The sequence below is a fragment of the Manihot esculenta genome, chromosome 15 (assembly GCF_001659605.2).
Source record: "Manihot esculenta cultivar AM560-2 chromosome 15, M.esculenta_v8, whole genome shotgun sequence".
Taxonomy (NCBI): Eukaryota; Viridiplantae; Streptophyta; class Magnoliopsida; order Malpighiales; family Euphorbiaceae; genus Manihot; species Manihot esculenta.
In genome coordinates, this window is record NC_035175.2 from 15,323,673 (window position 1) to 15,349,135 (window position 25,463).

At 32.0% G+C, this 25,463-nt stretch overlaps 3 protein-coding genes across 5 annotated transcripts; 1 reads left to right on the forward strand and 2 right to left on the reverse strand.

The window, feature by feature from the left end:
* The first annotated feature begins 2,339 nt into the window (after positions 1 to 2,339).
* LOC110600987 (haloacid dehalogenase-like hydrolase domain-containing protein Sgpp) lies at positions 2,340 to 5,771 on the forward strand. Of its 2 annotated transcripts, XM_043951287.1 has the most exons (6): positions 2,446 to 2,650; positions 3,162 to 3,183; positions 4,064 to 4,178; positions 4,615 to 4,766; positions 4,861 to 5,122; positions 5,226 to 5,771. In XM_043951287.1, exons 2-6 carry the CDS (start codon positions 3,164 to 3,166, stop codon positions 5,415 to 5,417), a joined length of 741 nt encoding a protein of 246 aa, XP_043807222.1. In that variant the 5' UTR covers positions 2,446 to 2,650; positions 3,162 to 3,163; the 3' UTR covers positions 5,418 to 5,771. The 2 variants fall into 2 exon arrangements, with proteins under 2 accessions (XP_021593640.2, XP_043807222.1); XM_021737948.2 differs by lacking the exon at positions 3,162 to 3,183 and having other exon boundaries at positions 2,340 to 2,650.
* Positions 5,772 to 6,178: 407 nt separating this feature from the next.
* Positions 6,179 to 13,767, reverse strand: LOC110602579 (eyes absent homolog). Of its 2 annotated transcripts, none has more exons than XM_021740129.2 (6): positions 13,612 to 13,767; positions 12,844 to 13,096; positions 12,556 to 12,723; positions 11,249 to 11,342; positions 7,840 to 8,034; positions 6,179 to 6,642 (listed from the first exon to the last, which is right to left on the reverse strand). In XM_021740129.2, the coding sequence occupies exons 1-6, from the start codon at positions 13,662 to 13,664 to the stop codon at positions 6,365 to 6,367; spliced, it is 1,041 nt and encodes a 346-aa protein (XP_021595821.1). In that variant the 5' UTR covers positions 13,665 to 13,767; the 3' UTR covers positions 6,179 to 6,364. The 2 variants fall into 2 exon arrangements, with proteins under 2 accessions (XP_021595821.1, XP_021595822.1); XM_021740130.2 differs by having other exon boundaries at positions 12,844 to 13,101; positions 13,612 to 13,738.
* Positions 13,768 to 17,474: 3,707 nt separating this feature from the next.
* LOC110601737 (nuclear intron maturase 2, mitochondrial) lies at positions 17,475 to 20,758 on the reverse strand. The gene has a single exon (XM_021739000.2). It carries the CDS (start codon positions 20,089 to 20,091, stop codon positions 17,899 to 17,901), a length of 2,193 nt encoding a protein of 730 aa, XP_021594692.1. The 5' UTR covers positions 20,092 to 20,758; the 3' UTR covers positions 17,475 to 17,898.
* Between the last annotated feature and the right edge of the window lie 4,705 nt (positions 20,759 to 25,463).

Consider the following 25,463-nt stretch of genomic DNA (forward strand, 5'->3'; position numbering starts at 1 on the left):
ATTTCATAACTATTATACTACTAGAATAGTTCATCCTAAACTATTAATGACATTTTCATTTAAAATTATATTAATAATTAATGTCTTTGAAAATTGAATAAAAAAAGTTGTAATTATATACTAAAACTTTCACACCACAAACCTTGCATGAGTTGCTAAAAAATTCTTTTATGTTAATATTTAAAATAATATGTTTGAATATAAGATCATATGAAAACTTGTTGATTATCTTTAAAAATGCAAAATAAAACACTATATATTGTGAAAAATAAGATTATTTGGAATAAAAAAATAACTTTAAATACAATATTTTATACCTTATTTTACATCATCTTCCCCTTCGAGTTGATGGGGTTGATTATATCAGCATTAATGCACCGAATTCCATCATAATTTTGAAGTTAAATGTTCTTAATGGAGAATAGTATTATTGATGAGATAAAATAAAAAAAAAAAAAAAGAGAGAAGTATTGGTAAGTATGGAGGGTGATATTTTAATGAAAGATATAAATCTGTATTCTTTATTTGGCATAATTTATTTTGCTAAAATTACGTAAATTTTTAATTTTTTAAATAATTTTTTTTAAGTTAAAAGAATTAAAATCTTTCGGTGAATAGTTAAAAAATAAATCGATTAAATTAAATTTTTATGAAGTTTTGATTTCAAAGGGAAGATATACGTTGGATAAAGAGATCATCATAATGTTTATAACATAATTTTTTTCAATTAAAGAATAATTTACTAAATATTTTAAAGTTAATTAAAAGCACTCACGGGTTTGTCCGGCAATAAGTGCTAATATTAATATTAGGAGGTTTTAGGTTTAATTTCCAAACTTCATCCCCTTGTTAAAAAAAAAAAAAATTAATTAGAGAAATTCAATAGATTTTTTAAAAAATAATTTGATAATATAGGTTTATATTTTTTGAAAAGTATTACTTTCTTATTTTATTTTATAAAAAATATTTTTTATGAAAATAATTTTTATATTTTTTAATATTTGAAATATTTAATAAAATTAATTAAAAGTAGGAAAATTAAAGGTTTTAAAAAAATAACTTTCATTTTTTAAAAAATATAAATTCATTTTCTAAACTTTTTAGAATTCTGTTAACACCATTATATATAAATTTTTTTATTTTGTAATGTATAAATAAATTATAGAAAATAAATTATTTTCTTAAAAAATATTTGCCATCAAAATATTTTCAACAGAAAATATTTTTTAAAATCACAAATACAAATTATTTTTTAATTTTCTAAAATTACAAATACATTATTTTAGGTAAGAATGGAGTTTCAATGTTTATTAAAGAAAAATAACTTATATATAAAAAGAATTGTCTGTAATTATAGAAAATGTTTTTTAAATAAAAATTTTTTTAGAAAATAATTTATTTTTACATTCCTTGATTATACTTAAAAAATAAAACAAATTTTATATAATAGTGTTATAAGTTTATCAAAGTAAAAAAAAATAACTTGCTATTTTAAAAAAATTATTTTTTAAAATAACTCAATTTTCTCTTTAATTAAAAAATTATTTTTAATTGATATTTTTTCTAAATATTCTAAATATTAAAAACTAATATATATTTTTTGTAAAATAAATAAAATATAAAAATTTAATTATTATATATTAAAATTATAATTAATTGATGGGATAGTAATGGGATAAGAATACAAATAATCTTTAAATACTTAACTAGGTTCGATGTATAAACACACCAAACCTTTTATTTCCAATTAGGCTCATAGTCATACCCTAAATTTCCTTGAAAATTCAAAAAGTATAGCAGCCAACGCCATCCAGTTTGCACCTTTTTCTTTTCTCTTTTTTTTTTTTTCATTTAATTAAAGAATCAACATTTCTTAAAAAAAAAAAAATCAATATTCTAATTCCGTCCAATAATAATCTTTTATTTCCAATTATATCCCAATATTTTTGTTTATTTTATTAGTGATCTTTAGTTTATCTAATACAATAATTAACCACTTGTTTATTTAATGCATTCATTAGTTGGAAAATTCTTTTTTTATTATCAAACTCTTTTTTTTTATTTTATGAATAGAATCCTATTTAATTTAATTTAATTTTTTAAAAAATCTCTTAAAATATTTATTAATATTTAATAAAATTTAATATATTTAAAATAAAAAATTAATAAAAAAATTATATTTATTAATATACATAAAAAAATTAAAATAAACAAAAGTTATGAGACAGAGTATTCATCGAGAAGATTTTCAATTCAGTTATACCATTCAATTTTAAAAATAAAGACTTATCTGTCAATTTTGATATATATTAAGGACTAGAAAGTAATTTTTTTCTTCCGGAAAAGTTGGGCTCTTTTTCGTCCTTTTGCCACGTGCAAGAACGATACACACGATGATGCAAGTATTTGGCAAGCGAGCAACTCGCATTTTACTCCTCTGGTTTTTGATTCTGTGTGAGATTCTCTCTGGCTCTTTTCCTTTCCTATATCAACCATCCGTTTATTTCTGGATCTCTCCTTCAGTACCCGTCTCAAGAACAATATCACATTTCAGAAAAAAAAAAAAAGAAAGAAGAAGAAAGGAATCATTCTGGTTTTGCACTAGAAATCGCAAGATGACAGTTTCTTCTGCCGATAATTCTGTTGATAGGTGAGTTTATTATCTCTTTTTTTTTTATATAATTTTATATGATCTTTGTTCCATTCAAGAGCATCTATGATAGGGTTTTCTTTATTTCTTCAGTATATTCAATTATCAATAAACATCTTATGAGCTTTCTTGCAATGTGACCTCTGTTCAATGACTACGGAATTTTGCAGTTTATTCTGTTATTTCGTGTTATTTTGGGATGTTATGGATGCCCATTATTAGATTTTCTTTGATAATTTCTTGTGCATGCATTTTTCTTTCTTTCTCTTTTTCTGGAAGGTGTTGAGCTTCCCTCCCTTGTTATTTTATTTTTTTTACATGGTATTTTTCTGATTCATGTTCCCAGTTTCGTAGGCTGTGAATTGGGTGAAGAATACATTAAAATTTCCTTTATAGCGTTGTAGTTGTGCCATCTATCTGATAATCTCGTTTGAGATGGGCATTGTGTTTTCTGAAAGTGGGGCTTGGCAGGTCATCTAACCACTACCAATATTCTTGATAACAATTGCAGCAATGGAGAGCAAGGGAAGAAGGTGAAAAATATGAAAAAAATTGAGGAAGAAGACTTCTCCATTGATCTGATATTGTCCTACCTTTTTTACAAGGCTTTTACAAGTCAAAAAAGTGTCTATTAAGACATCTAACCATTTTAATATTAAAAAGACATAATCCCACAAAATCTAGAATTCTTATTTCAGGAACATACAGCAGGTACAACATCAAAAACCAAAGTATAATAATCAAAGGTTAAAGGCTTAACTAAAATACAAAATATTTCTAACTAGTTTCCGACTACAATCTCAACTAGACTAACAATTCTAATTAGGGGATTTTTTTTTAAGCTTCTTCTAGGGTTCATTCCACTAGCTGCAAGTATAAATTTACTGATCTTCCTCATGATAGAAATATATTAGTCCTACTGCCAATCTAGAATAATTGTATGGGGTTTTCTTTTTCTTGTGAAAATCAGAAGTTTTTCCACTATAACCTTTTGAGAAATGAGTATTAGCAATCTTACATGCAGGCGTTTTGATTTTTCTTTTTTTTTTTTTGGATGTGTGGGTTGGGGAGGGTGGGAAATAGAGAAAATGGGTTTCTACAACAATTATCCTCTCATCATGTCAAAGCAAATCTCAAATTATCACTACCTTCAGACAAAGTTAAATTCATTTTTGCTTTAGTGTAGAGTTTAATCTCTTTGGAGGCTGGATTGGATTCTCTAATTAGCATAAATTATGATATGGAAAAACCACTTGACCCGCACAAATTTAGTCATCTAGTGTATAAAGAAAATTCTGGAACATGAAATGTTGCCAAAATTCTCATGATAACACAAATTTGTTTGTTTTGTTTTTGTATTCCTGATCATGCTGAACACACTTCTATGTTATTGTCTTCAATTCCTGGGTGCAGTAAAAGTGATCTTTCTGAACTTGCTCCATTAGAAGCGGTATTATTTGATGTTGATGGAACTCTATGTGATACAGACCCCCTTCACCATTATGCGTTTCGTGAGATGCTTCAAGAGGTGATGCACTCTTGCTTTCTTCTTGTATTTTCACTCTGTCTTTACTTCTATCTATGATCATTCCTCATGAGAAACTTTAACTCTCTGTTTGGTGTGTTTATTTTACAAGAAAAGAATTCAAATGAATTTTTGTAAAATCATGCATGATTTCATTTTCTTTTAAGAATGAAAATGTTGTAAATTAAAGAAATGTATTTTTCCATTTCAAATAAGAAAATTGATAAAAAAGGATAGAATTGAATTTTGGTGAAGTCTTTGATTCCAAATAGGGGGTAAGGGCATATTCATTCTTTTAACAAAGTAAAGACTTTTCTATAACCAAAGGTTGCATTTATTGTTGATCGATATCTATAGCTCCTTAGCCTGATTATGACCTTAGTGAGCTATGAGTTTTTAACAATTTATTTGGGGTTAACTGCATCATGTGATCCAACAGATAAATTTCAACGGTGGAGTCCCGATAACAGAGGAATTCTTTATCCAAAATATAGCTGGCAAGCATAACGAGGACATTGCTAGGGTCCTCTTTCCCGATGATATTCCTCGAGGCTTAAAATTCACGGATGACAAGGAAGCCATGTTTCGGAAGTAAAATTCCAACTCAACTTCTCTGCAAATCATGTTTTTTTTTTTTTTTTTTGTCTTAGTTTCAACCATATAACTTGTTTTGTGGGAAAAACAGGTTGGCCTCTGAACAACTGAAAGCCATAAACGGACTATATAAATTGAAAAAGTGGATTGAAGATCGTGGATTGAAACGGGCTGCAGTTACTAATGCTCCAAGGGCTAATGCTGAACTCATGATTTCACTTCTTGGGCTATCTGAGTTCTTTGATGCTGTAATCTTAGGAGATGACTGTGAACACGCCAAGCCACATCCAGAACCCTACTTGAAGGCCCTTGAAGTACTCAAGGTCTCGAAGGATCACACCTTTATATGCGAGGTCTGCTTGTCCCAGGCTTTCTTGAATTCACATTTGCTTAACCAGCTCTGAGTTTCTGATATTCACGATCTGTTTTTTGCCTTCTTTTGTTTATCTTGGATAGGATTCTGTTTCTGGGATAAAAGCTGGCGTAGCTGCCGGGATGCCTGTTGTTGGTTTAACTACTAGAAACCCAGAACATTTACTGATGGAAGCTAAGCCAGCATTTCTAATAAAGGATTACGAGGATCCGAAATTATGGGCAGCTCTGGAAGAGCTTGATAAAAAGAAAAGTGCAGAAAATCCTACTGCTTGAATAAATTCATTCACAACTTAAGCAATCTCAATAATTCTGTTGCAGAAGAGCATCTGCTTCTCTTTAAGGCTACTGGTGTTCCAGACTAGAGTTGGTATCATATGAATTGACAGGTCAAGGATGTTATCAAGCCTGTTTTGGCCTTTGATGCGTGACTTTAGATTTTATTGAAACTTGAATATGTATTAGTGAAATATTTTTGCTAAGTACTTCAAAATTAGGGGTGTAGTCCTTTTATATAGGATAATCACATGTTCCCACTGGATGGTCGTTAAATTGCTGTGAATTCTGATATCTTTGCAAAAGCATACCTCAATTTGAGCTTCTGAGAGAAAATGGAGCTAGTTATTGTTATGGCAATATTGATGGTGAAAGCAGGCTCATGTGAAAACAAAAATGTATAATTTAAAAAGACAATGAAAGGATTTTGTAAACTTTTAAAAAAAAAATTATTAAATGTGAGTAAAAGAGTTTCTATTTTTTTTAGAAGCTTATTCTCCATGTTTCTATCATGTAGATTGTTAATTGCAAGCCATGCACAAGGAGTAATCACTTCACGATGGACTGAATAATTAATGGTTACACAATTAGAAGTAGCTCTCTCTCTCTTTCTCTCACATAAAAGTAAATAATCTCAGTATGGAAGGAAATGCTAAAACTTGAGAGTGGGGATAGAAATGCTCGAACTTGAGTTTCCCCGTTATCTTTGATTAATCCTATTGAATGATTATTATATTACAAATTAAATGGCCATATCGTAATTTATATAAGAAAGGATAAAATAAAGCCTTGATAATATAATATCAGTCTACAAATATGGAAACAAAGTTTATATGGCAAAAAGTCCTTTCTTTTCTTAAGAATCAATGTCCATATACATGTTTCCATGCTGTCGTCACAATTGAGACTACAGAAAATGATCCAGCATGCAACATATATATTATGCATTACACATGAGATGATGACTTATCTTGGTCATTTTCAGCATCAGAGCTCCCATAAACAACATCAAAATAGTAGCTTAAAGTTCTCAATGTCAGGCCTGGAAACCTGTGACCACTGCCAGGACATGGATCAATCTTAATAAAAGGCCATTGCATGGCCTGTGCTGCTTCACACTCTTCCCATCCATCCCCAATCACACAAAAATGGACATTTGGACTGTTAAAACGTTCGTTGATCCACTGAAAACATTGAAGTTTCCCCACTTCCCATGAGCTGTAGACTGAGGAAACAACAGCGTCGTCAGGCTTATTTAACTAATACGCAAGGCCAAAAATGGGATGTGCAATTTCAAGCCCAATAATGTAAGGTCAAAAGAAGTACTAAAATGTGATTGTATTCCTGATATCAATTATTTTTTAAGTCTTCTACTACATGAATGCATCAAATAGCAGAGATCTTATATGATTACACTATTGCATGCTGATTCGTCAGTGCGCACTGGATTTTATTATCTTACACAAACCTAATAAGAGATTTCCGCAATAAAGAGCATTACTATTGCATTAAGTCAATTACAAGTCAAAAATTATGGCATCAACTTTATATTAGTCTAGTCCTAGTAGAATATAAAAGGAATCCAACTTAGTATGCCATGGTGGCAAATTCCATTTTTTTGCTGAAAGAAGTATTCAAATGATGCATATGGTCATCAATTTCAGTCCTAAAACATTAAATTGCAAGATAAACATTAAATTGCAAGATACCCACATATCAGTTTTATGTTCTAGAACATTTAACATTAGCGAGTTATGGCAGGAAACATTCATCAGTGACATGTTTATTTGGTTTTAGAAAAAGCAAAGTGTAGTTGGGTGTTATTGCTACTGGGCCTTGGGCCCCAATTTCAACTCTAGGCAAAGAGCAGTCCAAATAACCATGATGCATGTCCTATTTCTAACTTAATAGTACAAGAAGAATGTTTGGGTGCTTTAGTAAAATCAATTAAGGTTGCATTTCTATCATAGGATTCAAATTATAAATAGAAAAGAAGAGAAAGGAAGGAGCACGGGTAATATTCATACCCTTAATATCACATGATACCCCAACATTATCAGTGTAATGGATATTTCTAGAAATAATTGGAAGAAATGATAAAAGTTTATTATTCTCATTAGTTAGGATGTTCATCACCTTGTTCCTAATGTGAGGTTACAAAGTAAAATTCAAGAAATACAACATTAACATTAAATTACTATATTGAAATAAAAAAATGCTGCAACTATGTTCAAGTGATAACTTTGGCATCATCTAAGATAGGAAGTACAATTCTTATGGAAAAAAGAAACTAATTCTGAGCATTCAAATGCAGTACAATTGGACAATAATGCAATGCAAGCAAAGACAGACAGATCACCGAAATAAAGCTCGCTAAATTGGACTTCAGTAAATATAGATGAGATAAAAGGCGACGACTGACCATTTCCATGCGTTATCAAATTGTCAAGTCGAAAGAGTAAACACTTTACAAGGCTAGGTATCAATGATCCAGAAGTCACCAACACATTTACGTGTTCAAATTTGTTGTCAGTGTGGCTGACCATTCCACCACCAGAGGCAAGACAGGGCACTGGATCTTCCTTCCTTCCAGAACATAGCTCCAAGAACTCCCGTGCTGAACTTGTGACAGAGATAAAACTGTGAGCAAAACTAGGGGGGAAAGAGAGAGAGAAGAAGACCACAATACACTTCATATTAAAAATCAAAACATGAGAAAGACCAGTTGGGAACCATTGAAGTACATATTCAAGTTTCTGTCAGAAAGGAGAAGTGATGCATAAAGAAATTTGTCGATAATTGGGGGGGGGGGGGAGCATCAAGGGGAAAATAAAGAACACAAATAAACTGCTCACCATACAATTAAAATGTTGGTAGGATTTAGATAATAAATTATTAGATAAAAGTGAAAATAAGAATAATGAAATAATATCCATGTCCACATGCAATAGATGAGAAATTAAAGTAAAAAAATTTGAATTTGACATTATGTTGGTATTCTATGATTTTTCAGCCAAAACATAAATACAAATCCACCTTCAATGCATGTCTACCCAAATTTGACTCATAATAATTTGTGAGACAACAAAATTCAAATATCCTTAAGATATAAGTTTCATGAGTAGAGCAAACACAACACCTCCTCCTTGTTTTGCCTTTCATTTTCTGACCAACTTATGCTCTTTTCATGTTTATTCTTTCTACATTTTATTATTTTCAGTTTAGTCTACCTTGCCATCAAAGATGAGAATAATTATGCCGAAGTTTAAACAATGAATTTGACCTTTTCTTTACTTATTTGTAAAATAATTAGTTCATAACAATCAGAATTATATTGGGACACACAACAAAATTTTTAATAGCTTTGACAAACTTAATAAATTAAAAACAAAATTTAGTGATAGCATTATATCAAACATATTGCCATATTCTATAAAATTACTGAACCTTTTTTTTTTATCTGAATATAAAATTACTGAACTGACTTGAAAGAGCTATAACTTTTTAAGATTTCATTGGAGGCACATGGCCCACCCTCATGCCCCACTGAGCTATACTCTCCCTTTGGGAGGCAAATAGCCTACCAATAAGCAGAAGTTCATGCAAACCCTATCAAAACCTCTGACATGGGAATCTGTTGGTAATAGAAACAAATTAATGATCTCCGTTAAACTAGCATCAGTCCAAATTAGTAGGTCCAAGAAATACATATTTGTTTGCTGTGCTTTTCTTGAGGCAAAACTTGCAGCACCACAAAACGAAAGTTTGGTGCTGGGCACCAACAACCTACTACAACAGGTTTAATACCATATTAGAGTATTCAACTCACGAGCTCAAGACATAGATAGTCAGGTGTCCTGAACACAATATATGACTTGACCAAGCATCATAAGTCATGACCCATGGGGAATTCTTCTACAATATAGTTGGACACATTTCTTTCTCCAATATCTAGATGTTAAGTAGTTAATAAGCAATCACTAAATTCCCTGCTTCTCAGGCTTGAAAAAGTAATGCTTTTAAAATTCTTGCACCAAAAGAGTCTCCATCAAGTAAGTTCTACTGATATTCTTAGAGTGGACAATTTAAAAGGTCTAATCAGAAAGGGATCAGGATCTTCAAATTCAGACAAACACCTCCAACCTAACTTGGAGCAGACTAAATAAATATCTGGAAGACAGTTTTCTTGATGAAAGATAGAATTAATTTTGAAAAAATCATAGAGTTTTCTTATGTTTCCATGACAGGAACATTTGCCATTATAATTTTAATTTACAGAAGCATGTCTTCAGAAAGCTATGGCATTAATTACTTAAGTTAATCAGATATGATTAATTCCTTTATTTATTTCTTCATATATCAGAAAGTAATTCGACATCCAAGTCTAATCGCAAATGAGCTCTCTTGATAATGTTGACAATCCTAAGTACAGAAAGGAGCCTTCTCTAGCTATACCTTTAGTTGGCAAAAAATAGGGAGTTTCTTAAGAGGGTCTGTAGTTTCTGTTACAAGTGCATATCTAATGTATAACGGGCTGAGAATGCATGCTTCAGCTCAACATGAAAAAACCACATCAATTGTCATGGAAAATTGCTGACCTAATCTCGCCTCATGTTCCTTGCATCATTTATGTTCCCAGACTAAAGATTTTTGTATCAGATTCTTGTATTGGAATTTGAAATATGACTTTAACTTGTCTGCTCCCTCTCTTAAATTATTTCCTTTTACCCTCAAGCTTTCACCTTAGACATCACGGTCACATACAATTACGAATTATCTTTAATGACTTGACCTCAGAAAACACTCAAGACACTGAAGGTGTTGATTGATCATCAGTCAATTGTTAATGCATCCCTACAGATTAAAGGCTTCTCAAAGGCCTTGCTCTTTTTATTTTCTTTTTGAATTGTGCTGCATCAACCCTATTTTTAAATAAGATTAGCATCATCACCTTCTTACTCTAGTTCACACCAGAATTGTATTTGCTAAGGAGATTAATTTGTTGATATTACCACTGAGACAAATACAAGGTGAATTCCTCTTAACTTCCACGTGGATAGATTAATGATAATATCAACCACCATGTTCTTTTGTGTAGAAGGTTGATCTTCCAACTTTGACAATACAAAAGTTTTTTCTCTTGTTGGAAATTTTTCTCTTTTTTTTTTTGCCCATTGGCTTCAATTTTCAACTTTCTATGTATATATATATGAAGTTGGGGTACTCCTAAACCGAGCTTGACACATAATAAGGATTTGAACCATGTTCCCAGTATTTTAACTTTTTACAGAATGCATCTTCTTTCTTTTAAAGAAAAAAAAATCACAAATTCATTTTGCAAATGAATTCTGCACTTTGAATTCAGTGGCTCCAAACACAGAGTCAGAGTAAGATAGTAAGTGCGTGTTCATGGCATCAAAGTAGGAAAACCTCATATTATACGAGAACATGGGGAAAAAACTATTTACTGACTTAAAATACTTTGTACAAAGGGAAGGAAAAACAGCCTGACTCACACAAATAGAAGTCATAAATGTACTGCACATACAGCATATGTGAAAGAGGCCACAAATGAGGGCAGTGACAGAGACAATAAAGCATACATTTGTCCATCAGCTTTAACTTATAGGACCAACTATAGCTTCACAACGCTCATGACATTCTAGATCTCAATAAAACAATAACCCTCAGAATATAGTTAGCATGTTTATATCTTGACATCCCAAAAGCATCAGTAAGCAGCTAAGCCCAACTCTTAATCAAAAAATTGACACACTATAAGCAAATGATTAAATTGGTATGCAGGTGCATTAAGAGGACATTCAGCCTACCTGAAGAGAGCCATCTATCTGTGTAATCATCAGTCAAGTCATACAATTCATCCCATACTTTCATCATCTCTTGATCAAAAACATCAGGCAAACCCTGGATTTTAAGAGAAAGTGGAGCATACATTGTCATCCCGTAATGTTTCAATTTCTAAAGCACATAGAACAGCTTGCTTATCATAGACAGATCTTCTTAGAAAGAATAGAAAAGAAGCAAATCTACAGAAAAGGTCAAATGAGGTTGCAAATCACTAAACAGAGCAATATATTCAAGGGTCATATATGAACTCCCAATGATGTTACTAGATCTTGTTAACGAGTGCACGATATGTATAATTACCTTGGGGCAGGTAACACTGGTTTAAATGAGAAAAGACCATAGACATTCAATCATTCATTTCAAGCCATTCTTGAGTACTGGATGAGAGGGAGACAAAATCTCCCTCTTTTAACTAAAAAGCCTAAAATTTTGTCTTTGAAAGGTCCTTTTTTAAACATTAACGATAACATCCTCTCCCTCCATCTCATTTTACTGTTCAGTAAACATATCATGCTTGTGTTCTTTAGTTTTTAATAAAAGTAGCATTCAGGTTGATAATATATTATAGTGATGATACAATACCATGCAATTATGACCCACCAGCATGAACAACCACCTACATTTCCATGTTATGATTCCACTCATTAATCATGCAAACGACATGTGCTGCCAATTATCTCCTACAAAAACCAAGTAGATAAGTCTACAAGTAAATCAATCTTAAGTCCTAGAATAAGAGAATTTCAATAAGGATTCCTAGAATAACAGGATTTGATATCAATTATTGCTAATTTATAAATATATCTGGTTAATTTAGTATAATTAAATAATATGGCGGATGTCAGACTAGCCTCAAGACATTGAAGAAAACAATCTCATATGACAGAAGCAAAAGATAAAGTTTCAAGGGTTTTTGAACAATATTTGAGAACTTTTTTAGTGCTTTTGAAGTTAAAATAATAACTTCATTTGCATTTCTTTAAACTTTTAAAAAGAACTATTAGTAAACTTTCACATTCAGCTTACTAACATAGACAAAAACTTAATTAAGTCATTCATGTATCACATCCATGCTCCATCATTCCCTTAGATTCAAAGCTATTTGCATAAAAATATATCCAAATTTGTCTTGTTGTCTCTAGTGATCAATAAACTATTGTAACCCCATTCTCAGGCATCTTTACATGAAATTGTGAGACCATCACTCATGGCATAGAAGAATAAACTGGCAGAATGATAACATTCTTGATAGTTTATCTTTCAGCAATACCTGTTTGTACTTATTGGCTATGACTCTGTGTCTGTATGCTAGTTTTCTTTTGTTCGCTTCGTCAGAAGGAGAACTAAACCCGTCTTGGTTGAAATCGTAGTCAGAAAGATCTCGCCCATCATCATATCGGCTCAAGGCATCAAGAAATGGCATATTGTAGTTTTCAATCTGCATTTCCAAACTTCAAAAATAGTTAGCAGACATAAAAAAAAAAATTCATCCAGACTTATAACAGGAACCCAAATATAGTTCAACAATGTTCAAATCAAGAGAGAAAGAAAGACAAACTTGTTCATAAAAGAATAAGTCATCACATAGTCGAAGAATGTGATCCTCCCATAGCTTCCCAATTTTTACACCCTTAGCCACATCCTTTAAGCCCTTGAAAGCCTCCGCATAAGTCCCATACAACAAAGACTTGAGCAGTATAAGGGTTTCATCCATGTCCCAAATATATACATTTGTGACGTGACCCATAGATTTCACCAAAGAGGTTTCTACATTTTGATCAGGAACAGCTGAATCTCCATCCATCTTTATCCTATCCTTGTGTTGTCAACAGTATAAACAAGTAAGCAACTCATAAGCAACCAGTAAAGCAGCAAATGTAAAGAATCCAAACTAATTAACACTCATTTGACAACAAAAAAAATGGACAAGAATAGCTTGTAGCACATCTTCAAGCACAGCCTACTTGAAGAAATTAATTGTGGTTTCAGATTTAAGAAGTATGCATGAAGCAAAGAAGATTCTAAGAGTAACCACAATTTTTTTTTTTTTTTTTAAATGAGGAATTGATCCTAAATATAGATAGTACACACCGATTGCACATACTACTCAACAAGCCACCCATCAAAAACAGAATCGATATTTTCGAATTCTTCCTAAATTAAAAAGAAAAATCACAAATTCAGAATGAATATGTCCGATTAAGCAGCAAAAGAGAGATGTTATATCATGATCTGATACATTATAAAAAATCCTTGGAAAGAATCGATTCCAGTAGAATAAACAAGCAGAATCCCACAAGAGAGAAAAGCAATAAAGGATTCTGACCTTTTCGGAGACGGTGGGAATGGCGGAGAGGAGAGGCTATTGGGCGTTTGCATGTTTCACCGGGCTAATATGGCGACTCGACAGGTTAGTCGATTCTCTGTTTACGGGTGTTTCCTTTTTAACAGAAGTAAAACTTCACATAATCTTGCTAATATAAATATATTAAATTAACAAATAATATCTACTTTTTCTTTTTAACTTATGTATACATAGATATTCTAATTAATTATATTAAATTATTTATTTTCAATTAATAAAAATAAAATATTATTATATTCAACGAATTTGACTAGGGATGACAAGAGATCGAGTATTTTCGGATACTCGATCTGACCGAATCCTAATAGAACATATTTGAGTAGTTATAATCAGATTTAGGATGAGTTCGAATTTTAAAAATAATATTCGGATCAGATTCGGATTTTATGTACAGAGTACTTACTACTCGAATCCGTTTATATAAATAATTAATTTAATATAAAAAAAATATTTTACAATAATATTTATAATTTTTTTATATATTTTTATTTAAAAATTTAAATTTAAATATTCTTTAGAAATATTAAATTTTTTAAATGAAAATTATTAATGAAAAATATTTTTTATATAAATTATTAATTAAAATATATAAAATTAAATGGGTTCGTGTTTTATTTGGATAATGATAATCGAGTTTGTGACGAATTCGGATAATTTAAATTAATTTTTAATCGAGTTCGAATATTACTAATATAAATCGAGTTCGGATAGTTTAATTTTCGCGGATATTCTATCCGTCTACCTCCCTAATTTTGACTTCTGAAAAATTTCGTATTTTATTACACAATTTTCGATTCTCATTTAAAAAAATAAAATAAAATAAAATAAAATATTATTACTAATTTAAAATATATTATTTAAAAATATCACATGCTTATATTTTTATGAAGTATCATTATATTTTATTAATTAATAAATTTTCTGTAAAATAATTATTTTATAAAAATATATATCACTTTACACAATTTATTAAATTAATTATATAAAATTTTAAGTTTTCCAATGTGTTTCAGACGAATTATCACAATAATAGCAAAATAAAGTTAAAACAAAATTAGCCATCACTATTTTTTGACAAGATTAATGAAAAGGTTAAATTTTGTTTAATTATTATAAATTTTGTAAATTTAGATTTTCAATAAATTATAATTATTTAATTCGTTGATTTCAAATAGCATAAATGTAAGTTTGTACTTTGTCAAACCACCCTAGGAAGGATCATAATACACCAAGACATTAAATTATTACTAGGACATTAGAAAAAATGAATAATTTGGTTGATAACTATCCGTTTCAGCAAAACTTTACTTAACGAAGATTAGGACTCATACCATTATGATTGAGGGGCACCAAATAATTTCCTAGAATTATCATTATGCTGATTGCAAATATGTAAGTTCGAGCAATAATATCAATTGAAAATTTGAAAAATTATAATATTACCTCAACAATAAAAACAACCAATTCACACGTTTAAGAAACACAAATTTCTTACACTTCACCTCCTCAATCAGACCAAAAACATTTGATTTTGAAGGATGATGTTATGAATAATAAATAGACTAAATCAGAACAAACAGATAAATAAACACAAACTTCTTACACTTCACTTTCTCAATCAGACCAAGAACATTTTATTTTGAAAGATAGATGTTATGAATAATAAATAAACTAAATTCATAACAGATTTTATTTATCTAATTTTGTTTTTTAATTTTTATTATCTTATCATATTTTTTATTATTTTAATCCTTAATCGAATAGTTGATTGTATTAAACTTATATTTTAACTAGAAATATTAAAACAGCCCCTATAAAAATGTTTATTTTATTCAATAAAACAAATAAATTTATTAAATTGTAAAATTGAGACTCTTTCCTTTCAGAGCCTTTGAGATGTTAAAAGCACCTTCTACTGAGCTCCTTCCTTCCGTAATCTGGAACCTTAACAGATAACTGCAGAGTCTGATAAATTCTTGGATAAAGCAACTAATCAGAGATAAGCTTCAAACCCATTTCACCTTTCTACTGACTGCCGGCACCAATCGTACCCACCCGGGCACCGGGACGTTGCTTGCTCATTTTCCATTTAAGAACCACTCTCCCTCCTAGCTTTTATCTTAGAATGTGGAGAAAGCATCGCCGACCTATACCAAAAATACCATGTGGCAAGATCTTATTGCATTCTTCATCAGAAGTTCTCCAATCAGAAAGGCAATATTACAAAGCATACTAAACCAAATCCTATCGCATCCACTGAGAGGTGCCACTTGTATATGTGCAGGAGGAAGCAGATGGTAGTGCTAGGGCATGTCCATGAGTAAAATGTCGAATGTTATTGATAAGATTTTCAGTTGTAGCCAATATCTTAAGCACGAATAAAATGCACCTTCAAAACCTTTCAAACGGAGTCTGTTCTGGTCAACAACAGAACGCAAGGCAGATATTTCCAAACCAAAAGATTCTCCCAGTGGAGAAGACACAAAAGCCATGAGAGCCTATAAAAACAGCAGGTAAAATTGAAATAAGCTAACTGGATAAAACTGTAACAATCACACAATTAGAGGTCAAATCAGTAAAAGCATTCCAATTGCAATTCACTTGAACATATATATATATATATATATACACACACACATAAGCGAGTGTATGTGCACTGTCGGCTCTGAATATTTCTCATTTGCCCTTGCAATGTAAAAAGTCCCGGAAGACACACCACCACTAAAAAAGGCATCCTCCAAAAGCAGCAATCGCTGCAAGTTCAAGCCAGTAATTACATAAATTTCTCATCTCCAGGCCCTCCCAAGTCCCACCATATTTTTCAATTCTTTTTTGCCCTATTTATACAGTCCAGGCATAAAGAACTTCGTCCATGAAATATCATACCTCATTCAACTAATTTAATATCAAAACTTATTCTAAATTCCTTCTAACATATTCACGAATCAAAATTAAACCCAGCAACACAAACACGCAAGTGTGCACATCCAACTAACATCCACTCATCCTCACACATTGAAACTTCTATCACCATCAGAAATTTTAACTTGACAAGAACAAAACAAAAACCGGCCAAAAATTACTTGTCTGATTAATTCAATATGTTTTTGATAATTATATTGTCAGCTCAAGGTATGTAAAATATCTCTCTCTCTCTCCCTCTCCGGCCCCATGATAATCGAGATCTTGTCTATCAGCAACAGATCTACAAAATCTCAATTCTATCCACGCATTTTTTTTTACAGGTAACATGAAAACAGATATATAAAAAGAACACTGAATCTGGAGAGTGAACAAAACAGGCTCAGAGCAGAGCAAAGTTGCAGAAAAAGGGCTCTTGAATGGTGTCATTTAGGACAAAGGACATGGGAGAGTGGGTGAAGTGGATAAAGGGAAAAAGTGAAGGGAAAATTTAATTAACATATGAAGCCCAGATAGATAAAACAAAAGCAATGGACTATCCTAAAAGAAGGGAAAAAATCCTTTTAATACAAATACACAAACAGTAAAAGATAAATTTGCAGTTGGAGCTTCTCAAATCCATTTCAAAGGTACAGTTCAATTGAAAACTGTGCTTTAATGTATTCATATAGATATCTTAATTTCTCACCAATGAGTATGAAGACAAGTAAGTGAGCTTCCCAAAAGAAGAGAACAAAAATTCAGAAATTTTTTCAAGGTCCCAAACATTTGAAAGAACTTCCGATCACTCGGGATTTATGAAGGGATACATCTGCTGATAACCACAAAATAAAAGTAAATTCATAGAGACCTATCTTGGAAGATCCTGAAACATATTTACCCTGATAAGGAATCAGAAAATAGGAAACCAAATAGCAGAAAGTTTACATTTAGTGGACTGTACATTATGGATAACCTTAAAAATACTTGAACTGGGAATTGGAAAAAAAAAATCCTTAGTTGTGACTGATATAGTTCACAAGTACTAAAACTGAAGAAAACGGATAAAGTATACAGTTACCTGTTGTACTTAGCAGCTTATAAACACAAGACTTCATAACTCCAAGGCTGGTTAGAATATAGTAATAAGATTCACACCAGTCAAAGTAGATACATGATGCCTGATGGTAAAGAACTTGTCTACCAAGTAAAAGCCAATTTAACTGAATCTGCTGAACTTGTAATTGAATAAACACATCTGAATTTATACAATAAAGTCTGTAGTTCTTCAATCTGACACAGTGCACTTACAAAAATTCTATCTTTCAATCACAGAACTACTTATCCTTACAGTTGCACTGCATAAAACCCATCTTCATGCTCTTCACCTTCTTTGCTTTTCTGATCATCATTCTCATGCTTATTGCTCAGCAGCAACTGTTTATCTTTTTCTGTGTAATTGCCACTGCTATGGGAAGTCCGATCTATTACAATAGCATTTCTTTTGTAGTTCCAAACAAGCATTGAAATGTAGTCCTGAGGTGAAACCAGACCTTGTTCCCTAATGCAACACCGTTGCTCCTCAAGAGTTTTTGTATCATCTAACCTTATATATTCAAAAAGTGCTTTCTCATGATTTGGTCTCCAATTACTTGGAAAAGGAGTGTAATCAGTCTCAGGTACAAGAGACATCCTGGTATACTGAAGGCCATCAACTGACTCAACGAGGCCCATTCTTAGCAAATTGTGGTACTCAGGTGATGATCCCTTCTTTTCCTTCAAAGGCCGACTCAAATTCCGAGAACCAATTTTATACACCTTTGCACGTGATCGAAGCTTGTATTTTGCAGCATAAAGCTTAGCAAGTGAACCCCTTATTATGTAAGAACAGAAGTTCACAACTTTCTTCCGATTATCAGCATACCTATACCACTCAACTATTGTTGACAAAAACTTGTTCATTTGTGCATTAGTGTGAGCTTGAGTAGCATGGAACATTCTAAAGCAAGGTTGTGGATCTGGATCCCTGTCTCCCTTTATAAAGTTCAACTTCCTAAATTGCTTAATGCTTTGTTTTAAGCTTGCCGTGACTGACAAAAGAGTGCCAACACCCTTTTCACTAATGATCTTCCCACCAGTAGCAGTGTACCGAAGAGTTGGATACACAACCCTTCGGCACAAAACATGGTCAAGAAACATTATACCCTTAGTTATATGTTCAATAGGGAGACTCTCATTATCAAGCTTGAGCATGTATCTCTGATCAACAAACTCAATAAGTTGTTTTCTCAATGTAGCTGCATCTGCTCGTGGTCCACGAACACCAATCAAAATGTGACCCCCATATCTTATATAATCCATTTTTCGAGTCTTATCTGGACCACTTGTTGGCACAAATTCTGGCCAAGATGTATTTCCTTGTTCTGCTTCCCCTTCTGGACTATTCCATATAACATCACTTTTTGAAGGATGATAGAACTCCTTAACCTTACCTTCCATCCACCGGTCCAGTTCATCAAGGCATATGTTAGCCAAAAGGGGACTAAGAATCCCACAATGGCCCCAAGAAGGAACCTTCTCTGCCTCCTCGGGTGCAAACCCAAAAAAGGTCTCTAACCAATATGGATCTGGCTTTGGCTCATCCTCTGCCAAAACCCTCTTCTTTTGATACTTTCTTTTTTTCTTCTTCTTTGGTTCTTCAACACTACTTGTAATCACAGGCGTAGTCAATGCTGCCTTCACCATATCAATCACTTTCTTATCCCTCACATCCCTCATCAAAGCACTTATCACTAACCCCACCTTCATGCCATCCAAAAGTGTACTAAAATCCCCTTTGATATACCACAGGTACCCAGCAAAACTCCTTCTAATCACCCTCAATGCTGTATGCGCATTCCTACCAGGCCTAAATGCAAATGACTTTTGTGAAAATCGTGCTTCATATATAGGCTCCAAGATCATTAACAGCACCTCTTGAACAATCTTATCCTGAAATGGAGCAGGTTGTGTGGTCGTCAAAATTGCCTTGATCTTTCTCTTTGACAAAGATTCATAATCCGTCTTATCCTTTGGAGACTTGATAAAAAACTGCAGCCTAGCACCCCACTTAAATCTATCATCCAGAACTGCATTTCTAAGAGCTAATAAATCCTCTAATGCAGACCTTTGTATTGCACTACGGGGCATATATGCTCCCATTTCATCAGTACACACCTTTTGATATGCCAATACCCACAATTCAAATCGTCGAAGATAAGATGTCAAATTGTTCGCTACCCTATCGGGTTCACGGAAGTTCTCAATCCACATCCGGGAGCAAACTGAGACACCATCTTCCTTCATCAAGGTGGATGGATCATCAGGATCCGGAGCCCGTCGTTGCATTGGGGCAAAAGACAGTAAGCGAAACAGAGCAAAACCATTAGCCCTGGGGTTTAAGGTATTGGACTGAGAGCATAAAATTGTGGTGACGGTGGTGGTAATACGATTGGAATTAGTTAGAATCTTCTGGGTGAATATGGCAATGGAACGATGCATTTGGAGATAGCTAAATCAAATACAAGGTTTTCAGGTCATTATAAATTGTACCGCGAAGTTCCTGTAATGAACATCGAAACACCTCTCTTGGGGCTGAGCTGTGCAGGAGAGACAGGGTTGCTGCAGTGAAGCTCCGAGTAGTGAACCGATTCAGTGCAGAAGAAAAGTAACAAAGTTTTACAAATAATCAGTTTCACGAAAGACACGGAGAATAGAAATTTTGGTCATTAAATAACAAAATTTGCTAATTTTTGAATCAATCTAGAGGGAAAAAAAAAACGCAGGTGAGAAAATGGCATCTCTCATCTCCTTAAACAGCTACAAACCCGTCCATGCCAGGGCGATCGTACCTCAATCTCAGATAGCTGGTTTAAATTTTCTGAAATCTCCTTAACTGTTAATCAAACCTGAATCTTTTCCATTTCCATTCAAACCCCAAGAGCAAGGCGTTACCTCTCTATCATCAATAAAACGGGCACAGACTCTCTTTGGTACCAAAATTGCGATTGTACCATATATAGGTTTGATTAGGGTATGCGTTATGGATGCACAGCAAGCTCTGGTTTTTTGGGGTGAGATTTGGGATTTTAGGGTTTCTCTTTTTTAGGACGCAGGGTTTTTGGGGTTTCGTTGCCGCTCAAAGAAAACAGCCACATTTTATTTTTTCAAGTTTATTTCACTACCCTTTTTTCTTTTTTGGAAATAAGTTTAAATTTACTCTTATACCCTTTTATAGCCAAATAAACCAATTTTAGTTTTAGGTCGAACGGAGATTCAATTTTAAATAAGTAGGGGAAATATTTGGTGTTGGATTTGATTTAAAATTAAATTAATTTTAATTAAAAATTAAATTAAATTGAAATGATATAATTTAATTTAATTTAATTTGATTTGATGGATTTAAATTTTTAATAAATTTTTTATTTTGGATTTCTTAGAATTCTTTTGATGATTCCTGGTAGTATATATAAGGAGTTAGGTGTGTATCTAGAAGGAAGTTTCCTTTGCTATAGCAAATTAATAATGCTCATTTTTTAAATTTCCTTATCGAATATCCATTAATTATTTTTAAATTATTTGGAGTAATTTAGAAACTCTTATAGGCGTACAATGAGACCTCTATTTTTAAGTTAAATGGTATGTAATATTTTTTTTTTTATAATACAGTAAATTATTTTTATATTTTATATTCATAAATTTAGTCTGATAGTAAATGTGTCTCAATAAATCTACTCTCTTAATTTTTAATTTTCATTTTCTATATCAATTTATATATAAGTATATGGTTGGAAAAAATTTATTTAAATTTAATTTATTATAAATTTAATATATAAATAAATAAATTTCATTTAATTTTTATATAAATAATTTATTTATTTATAGTTTAAATTTATAATAACTCGAGTTTAAATAAGTAAATAAATATGTGATGGGCATTAGGGAGATTTCAAATACGATCAACCTTCCAAGATTGGGACCGGACATGCGTGTTATTGAAAGAGAAAAAAGAAATTATTTTAGTTGTGATGGAATATTAGTATTCTTTTTCTCTTTAACAAAAAATAATAAGAATATTAGTATTCTTTTTCATACAATTGACAGCTCCTTATTCTATTAAAGTTAAAATTTTATTTCAAAGTAAATTTTATGTGGTCTATTTAAAAACATAAAGTAATAATTAAAAGACAATGTATTTTACATGAAATAAAAAAATTAAATACACTCAGATTATTTTAAATATATTATAATTAGTCCTTAATAATTAAAGATATAAATGAATCGAAATGTATCAAAGAAAAGTCAAAATATTATTTGATTTGAGGTTAACTTAATTTTATAATACAAAACTCATGATCGATTAAACTCAATTGAGTTTCATTTATTGAATTAGAAATTTGATGTATTAAACACTTAGTCTCAATTAAGTTTCATTTATTAAATTAGAAATTTAATGTGCTAAACACTTAGTCGTGGTTTAAAATTAAAAATTTTATAATAATTTAATTCAACTCAATTTGAAAAAAATTAAAAAAATACGTAAAGAAATTTAATGTACTAAACACTTAGTGGTAGTTTAAAATTAAAAATTTTATAATAATTTAATTCAATTCAATTTAATTCAATTTAAAAAAAAATGAAAAAATACATGAAGGGGCAACAATTATCGGCCGTACCCTCTATTACAGTCATTGACTTTATACAAAATTCCATTCAATTTGCACTTTAAAGTTTTAAAGTGACTAAAAATATTAAACTTATCTTTGAATTATATGGTATAAGTAAAAAATATAAAATTTAAGAATTTAAGAATGTGATTTATATTCTATTCAGTCAATTAGATTTATTTTGCCTTTTAATGATAATTTAGAAGTAAATTTAAATTTAAAAATAATTTTTTTTTGACTCTGATGTGAATTCAGAGCAAATTGTAGCTATTATTTAGGTTCATATCATGACACCATCATTGAGATATATATATCTATATTCCCTTTCTTCTCACACAATTCCACTAGATTTTTATCACCATAAAGGGAGAAACCAAAACTCATTTCTTGGCTTCTTGGAGTCATGCTACTCAGTGGTTTTCCTATCAACTTTTGGGTTTTTTCAATTATATTGGATTGATTTTAGCTAAAATTTTCAGTTGTATTAGATTGAACTCTTTTCAAGCCAAGTCAGCTAAACTCTCTACGCGTTCACCTGGATAAAGGAACGTAAAGGTTAGGACCTCCTGCCCCATTCTCGTAAAAACGGGGAATACCACAGTTATCATATGAAAATATCATGATCGGATAATTATAGCAACACAAGCACATCAACAAGCAACTAAGCACAGATATTTATTGAATAGGCTACTTATTTTATTTCAGGGGCAAAATAGTCATTACACAGTCATGTTAACGATCCATTCCCAACTTGCAGACAGGGGGAACGCCTGCAAGAAGAGAAGGCACAATCCAGGGACTCAACAAGCCTACGGTGGCCAGTCGGGCCCAGTCCTCCCCTTAGCGGGGGAGAGAAGAATATACAAAGGAAAATTATGTCGAAGAATTGTAATTGAAAGAGTCATCTAGTAAGCATTGTCTAGCTAAAGTATGTATTGTCATGTTCCTTCTCCTATTGACATAAAGAAATGACATATTACAAGAAGAAACTAAAAGAAAAATATCATTAATCACTCCTCTAATAAGTAGGAAGGAGGAGTGTCCTTTGATTACATTGATCACATGTGGATTGCCCCCTTCCACCAAAGCAGCTTGAAAACTTCAAAAGGAAGCAAGCAAGGTTGCCTCTCTACAAGCTAAGGGTTCAAGAATAAGATGGTCCACAATACTTGGGATTCTTTTACAAGACCAATCCACAATTTGTCCCTGATAGTCTCTTACTACAATTGCTATAGAATCACAATTATTATTTTTATCTACTACCCTATCAAAGTTAAGTTTAAGTGTTACTTATGCAGGGGGAATCCATTCTACTAAAAGTGAGTCGTCTTCCAAAGGTACTTGAGGAGCAATCAACCACACATAAGAATTGACATCCTAAAAATATTGTAACATTGCTGATAGAATATGTTGGTGTTCCATCACGTAATTTTAAAAATGCAAATAATTTCTTCCTTTCCATAACTACCACATGATGAAGATCATCAATGAAAGATTGTTAAAGTAATCCCCTGTATCCTTTAGAAATGAAGCAATCTTCATCCAGTAGTCCAAAGGAGATGAAGCCGAAAAAAGAGAAGAACGTAACATCAGAGGAGAGTACAACCAAATTGGCATTGATCTTGGACAGTGAAAAAAAAATATGACAAGCTATTTTAGGTTTCACACAAGCTTTAAATTCCCGAGCAGCAAATGAAATAACTTTTTGTAACCTATCATTTGTTAGAAGACTATCCTAGAAAAGCTTCCACAAAAAAAATAGATAATTTGGACGGAAGCTGCAAATTCCATACCTCTTTCCAAAGATTTAAAAAAGTTAATTCTAATGAAGGACCCGGCCCTACTTAATTCTTAGATTGCAAAAGATGCTTTTGTTTGCAAGCTAACCGATAATCAGATTTAACCGAGTATTTACCCGAACAAGAGAAATGCTACACAAATATGGAATGGACAAAATATTTTGGACTTCCTTCTCATGGAAAACTGCTATTAATTTAGTTATTTTCCATATGTAGTCTCTTCCATCCATAAGTTGAGATGTCCAAAAGATAGATGAGTCAGTATCAACTCTAACTTGAGGTGGTCTTAGAAAGGAAGTCGAGATCCAATTATCAACCTTACACAGAATCGAGTTACCATCATTAATATGCCATCGAATTCCTCTATTAAGAAGCTGGCAACCCCAAAAAGTGCTTTGCTATGCCCATGATGAGTTAGGACCTTCTCTAGCTTGTAAAAAAGAGCCATAAGGAAAATATTTTTCTTTTAACACTTTGGCCATAAGAGTATTTGGTTCTAATAAAATTCGCTATCATTGTTTTGCTAAGTGAGTTTAATTAAATAATTCCAAGTTCTTGAAGCCTAAGCCTGCCTGCAACTTTGGGTAGCATAATTTTTCCCATGCAATTATGGATTTGTTTATCTTTGTCTTTTTGTCCCCACCAAAAGATAGACATCAGGCTATTAATAGAATGGCACAAGGTTGCAGGCATTCTAAAGCAGCTAAAAGTAAAAACAAGAATTGCAGTGGCTACTGCCTTTAGGAAAACTTCTTTGCCACCTTAAGATGATAAGCTCTCTTTCCATCCTGCAATTTTGTTAGTAATTTTTGCCTTAATGAATTCAACAGTGTGAGATTTAGACCTGGAAACAACCGCTGGTAAGCTTAGAAATTTGTTCTGACCACCGATATTCTCCACCTGAAGCCATGAGGAAATATTATCTTTAATAGCCCTTAGGGTATTAGGACTGAAGAAAAGAGAGGACTTAGAAAGATTAACCACTTGTCCACTAGCAGAAGCATAATTGTGAAAAATATTTCGGATCAACTGAGCTTTTGGAAGGGTTGCCTTAGAGAAGATAATAGAATCATCAACGAAAAAAAGGTGTTTCACTACCGACCCCTATCTAGAATAGAGATGTCACTCAGAGCTGAATTTATGAGGTGATAGGATAAACCCTTTGTGCAAAAGAGATAAAGGTAAGGAGAGAGTGGATCTTCCTGTCTCAATTCTCTAAAGGGTTTAATGAATCCAGTTTTATGCCCATTGATCTGCAAAGAGTATGAAACAATGGTGACACACTCCATTATCCAACCAATCCACTTCTATTGGAAACCCATACAAGTGAGCATGTGACAGAGATAGGTCCATTCAACACATTAATAAGCTTTATTTATATCCAATTTCAGGGCCATCTCATAGTTCT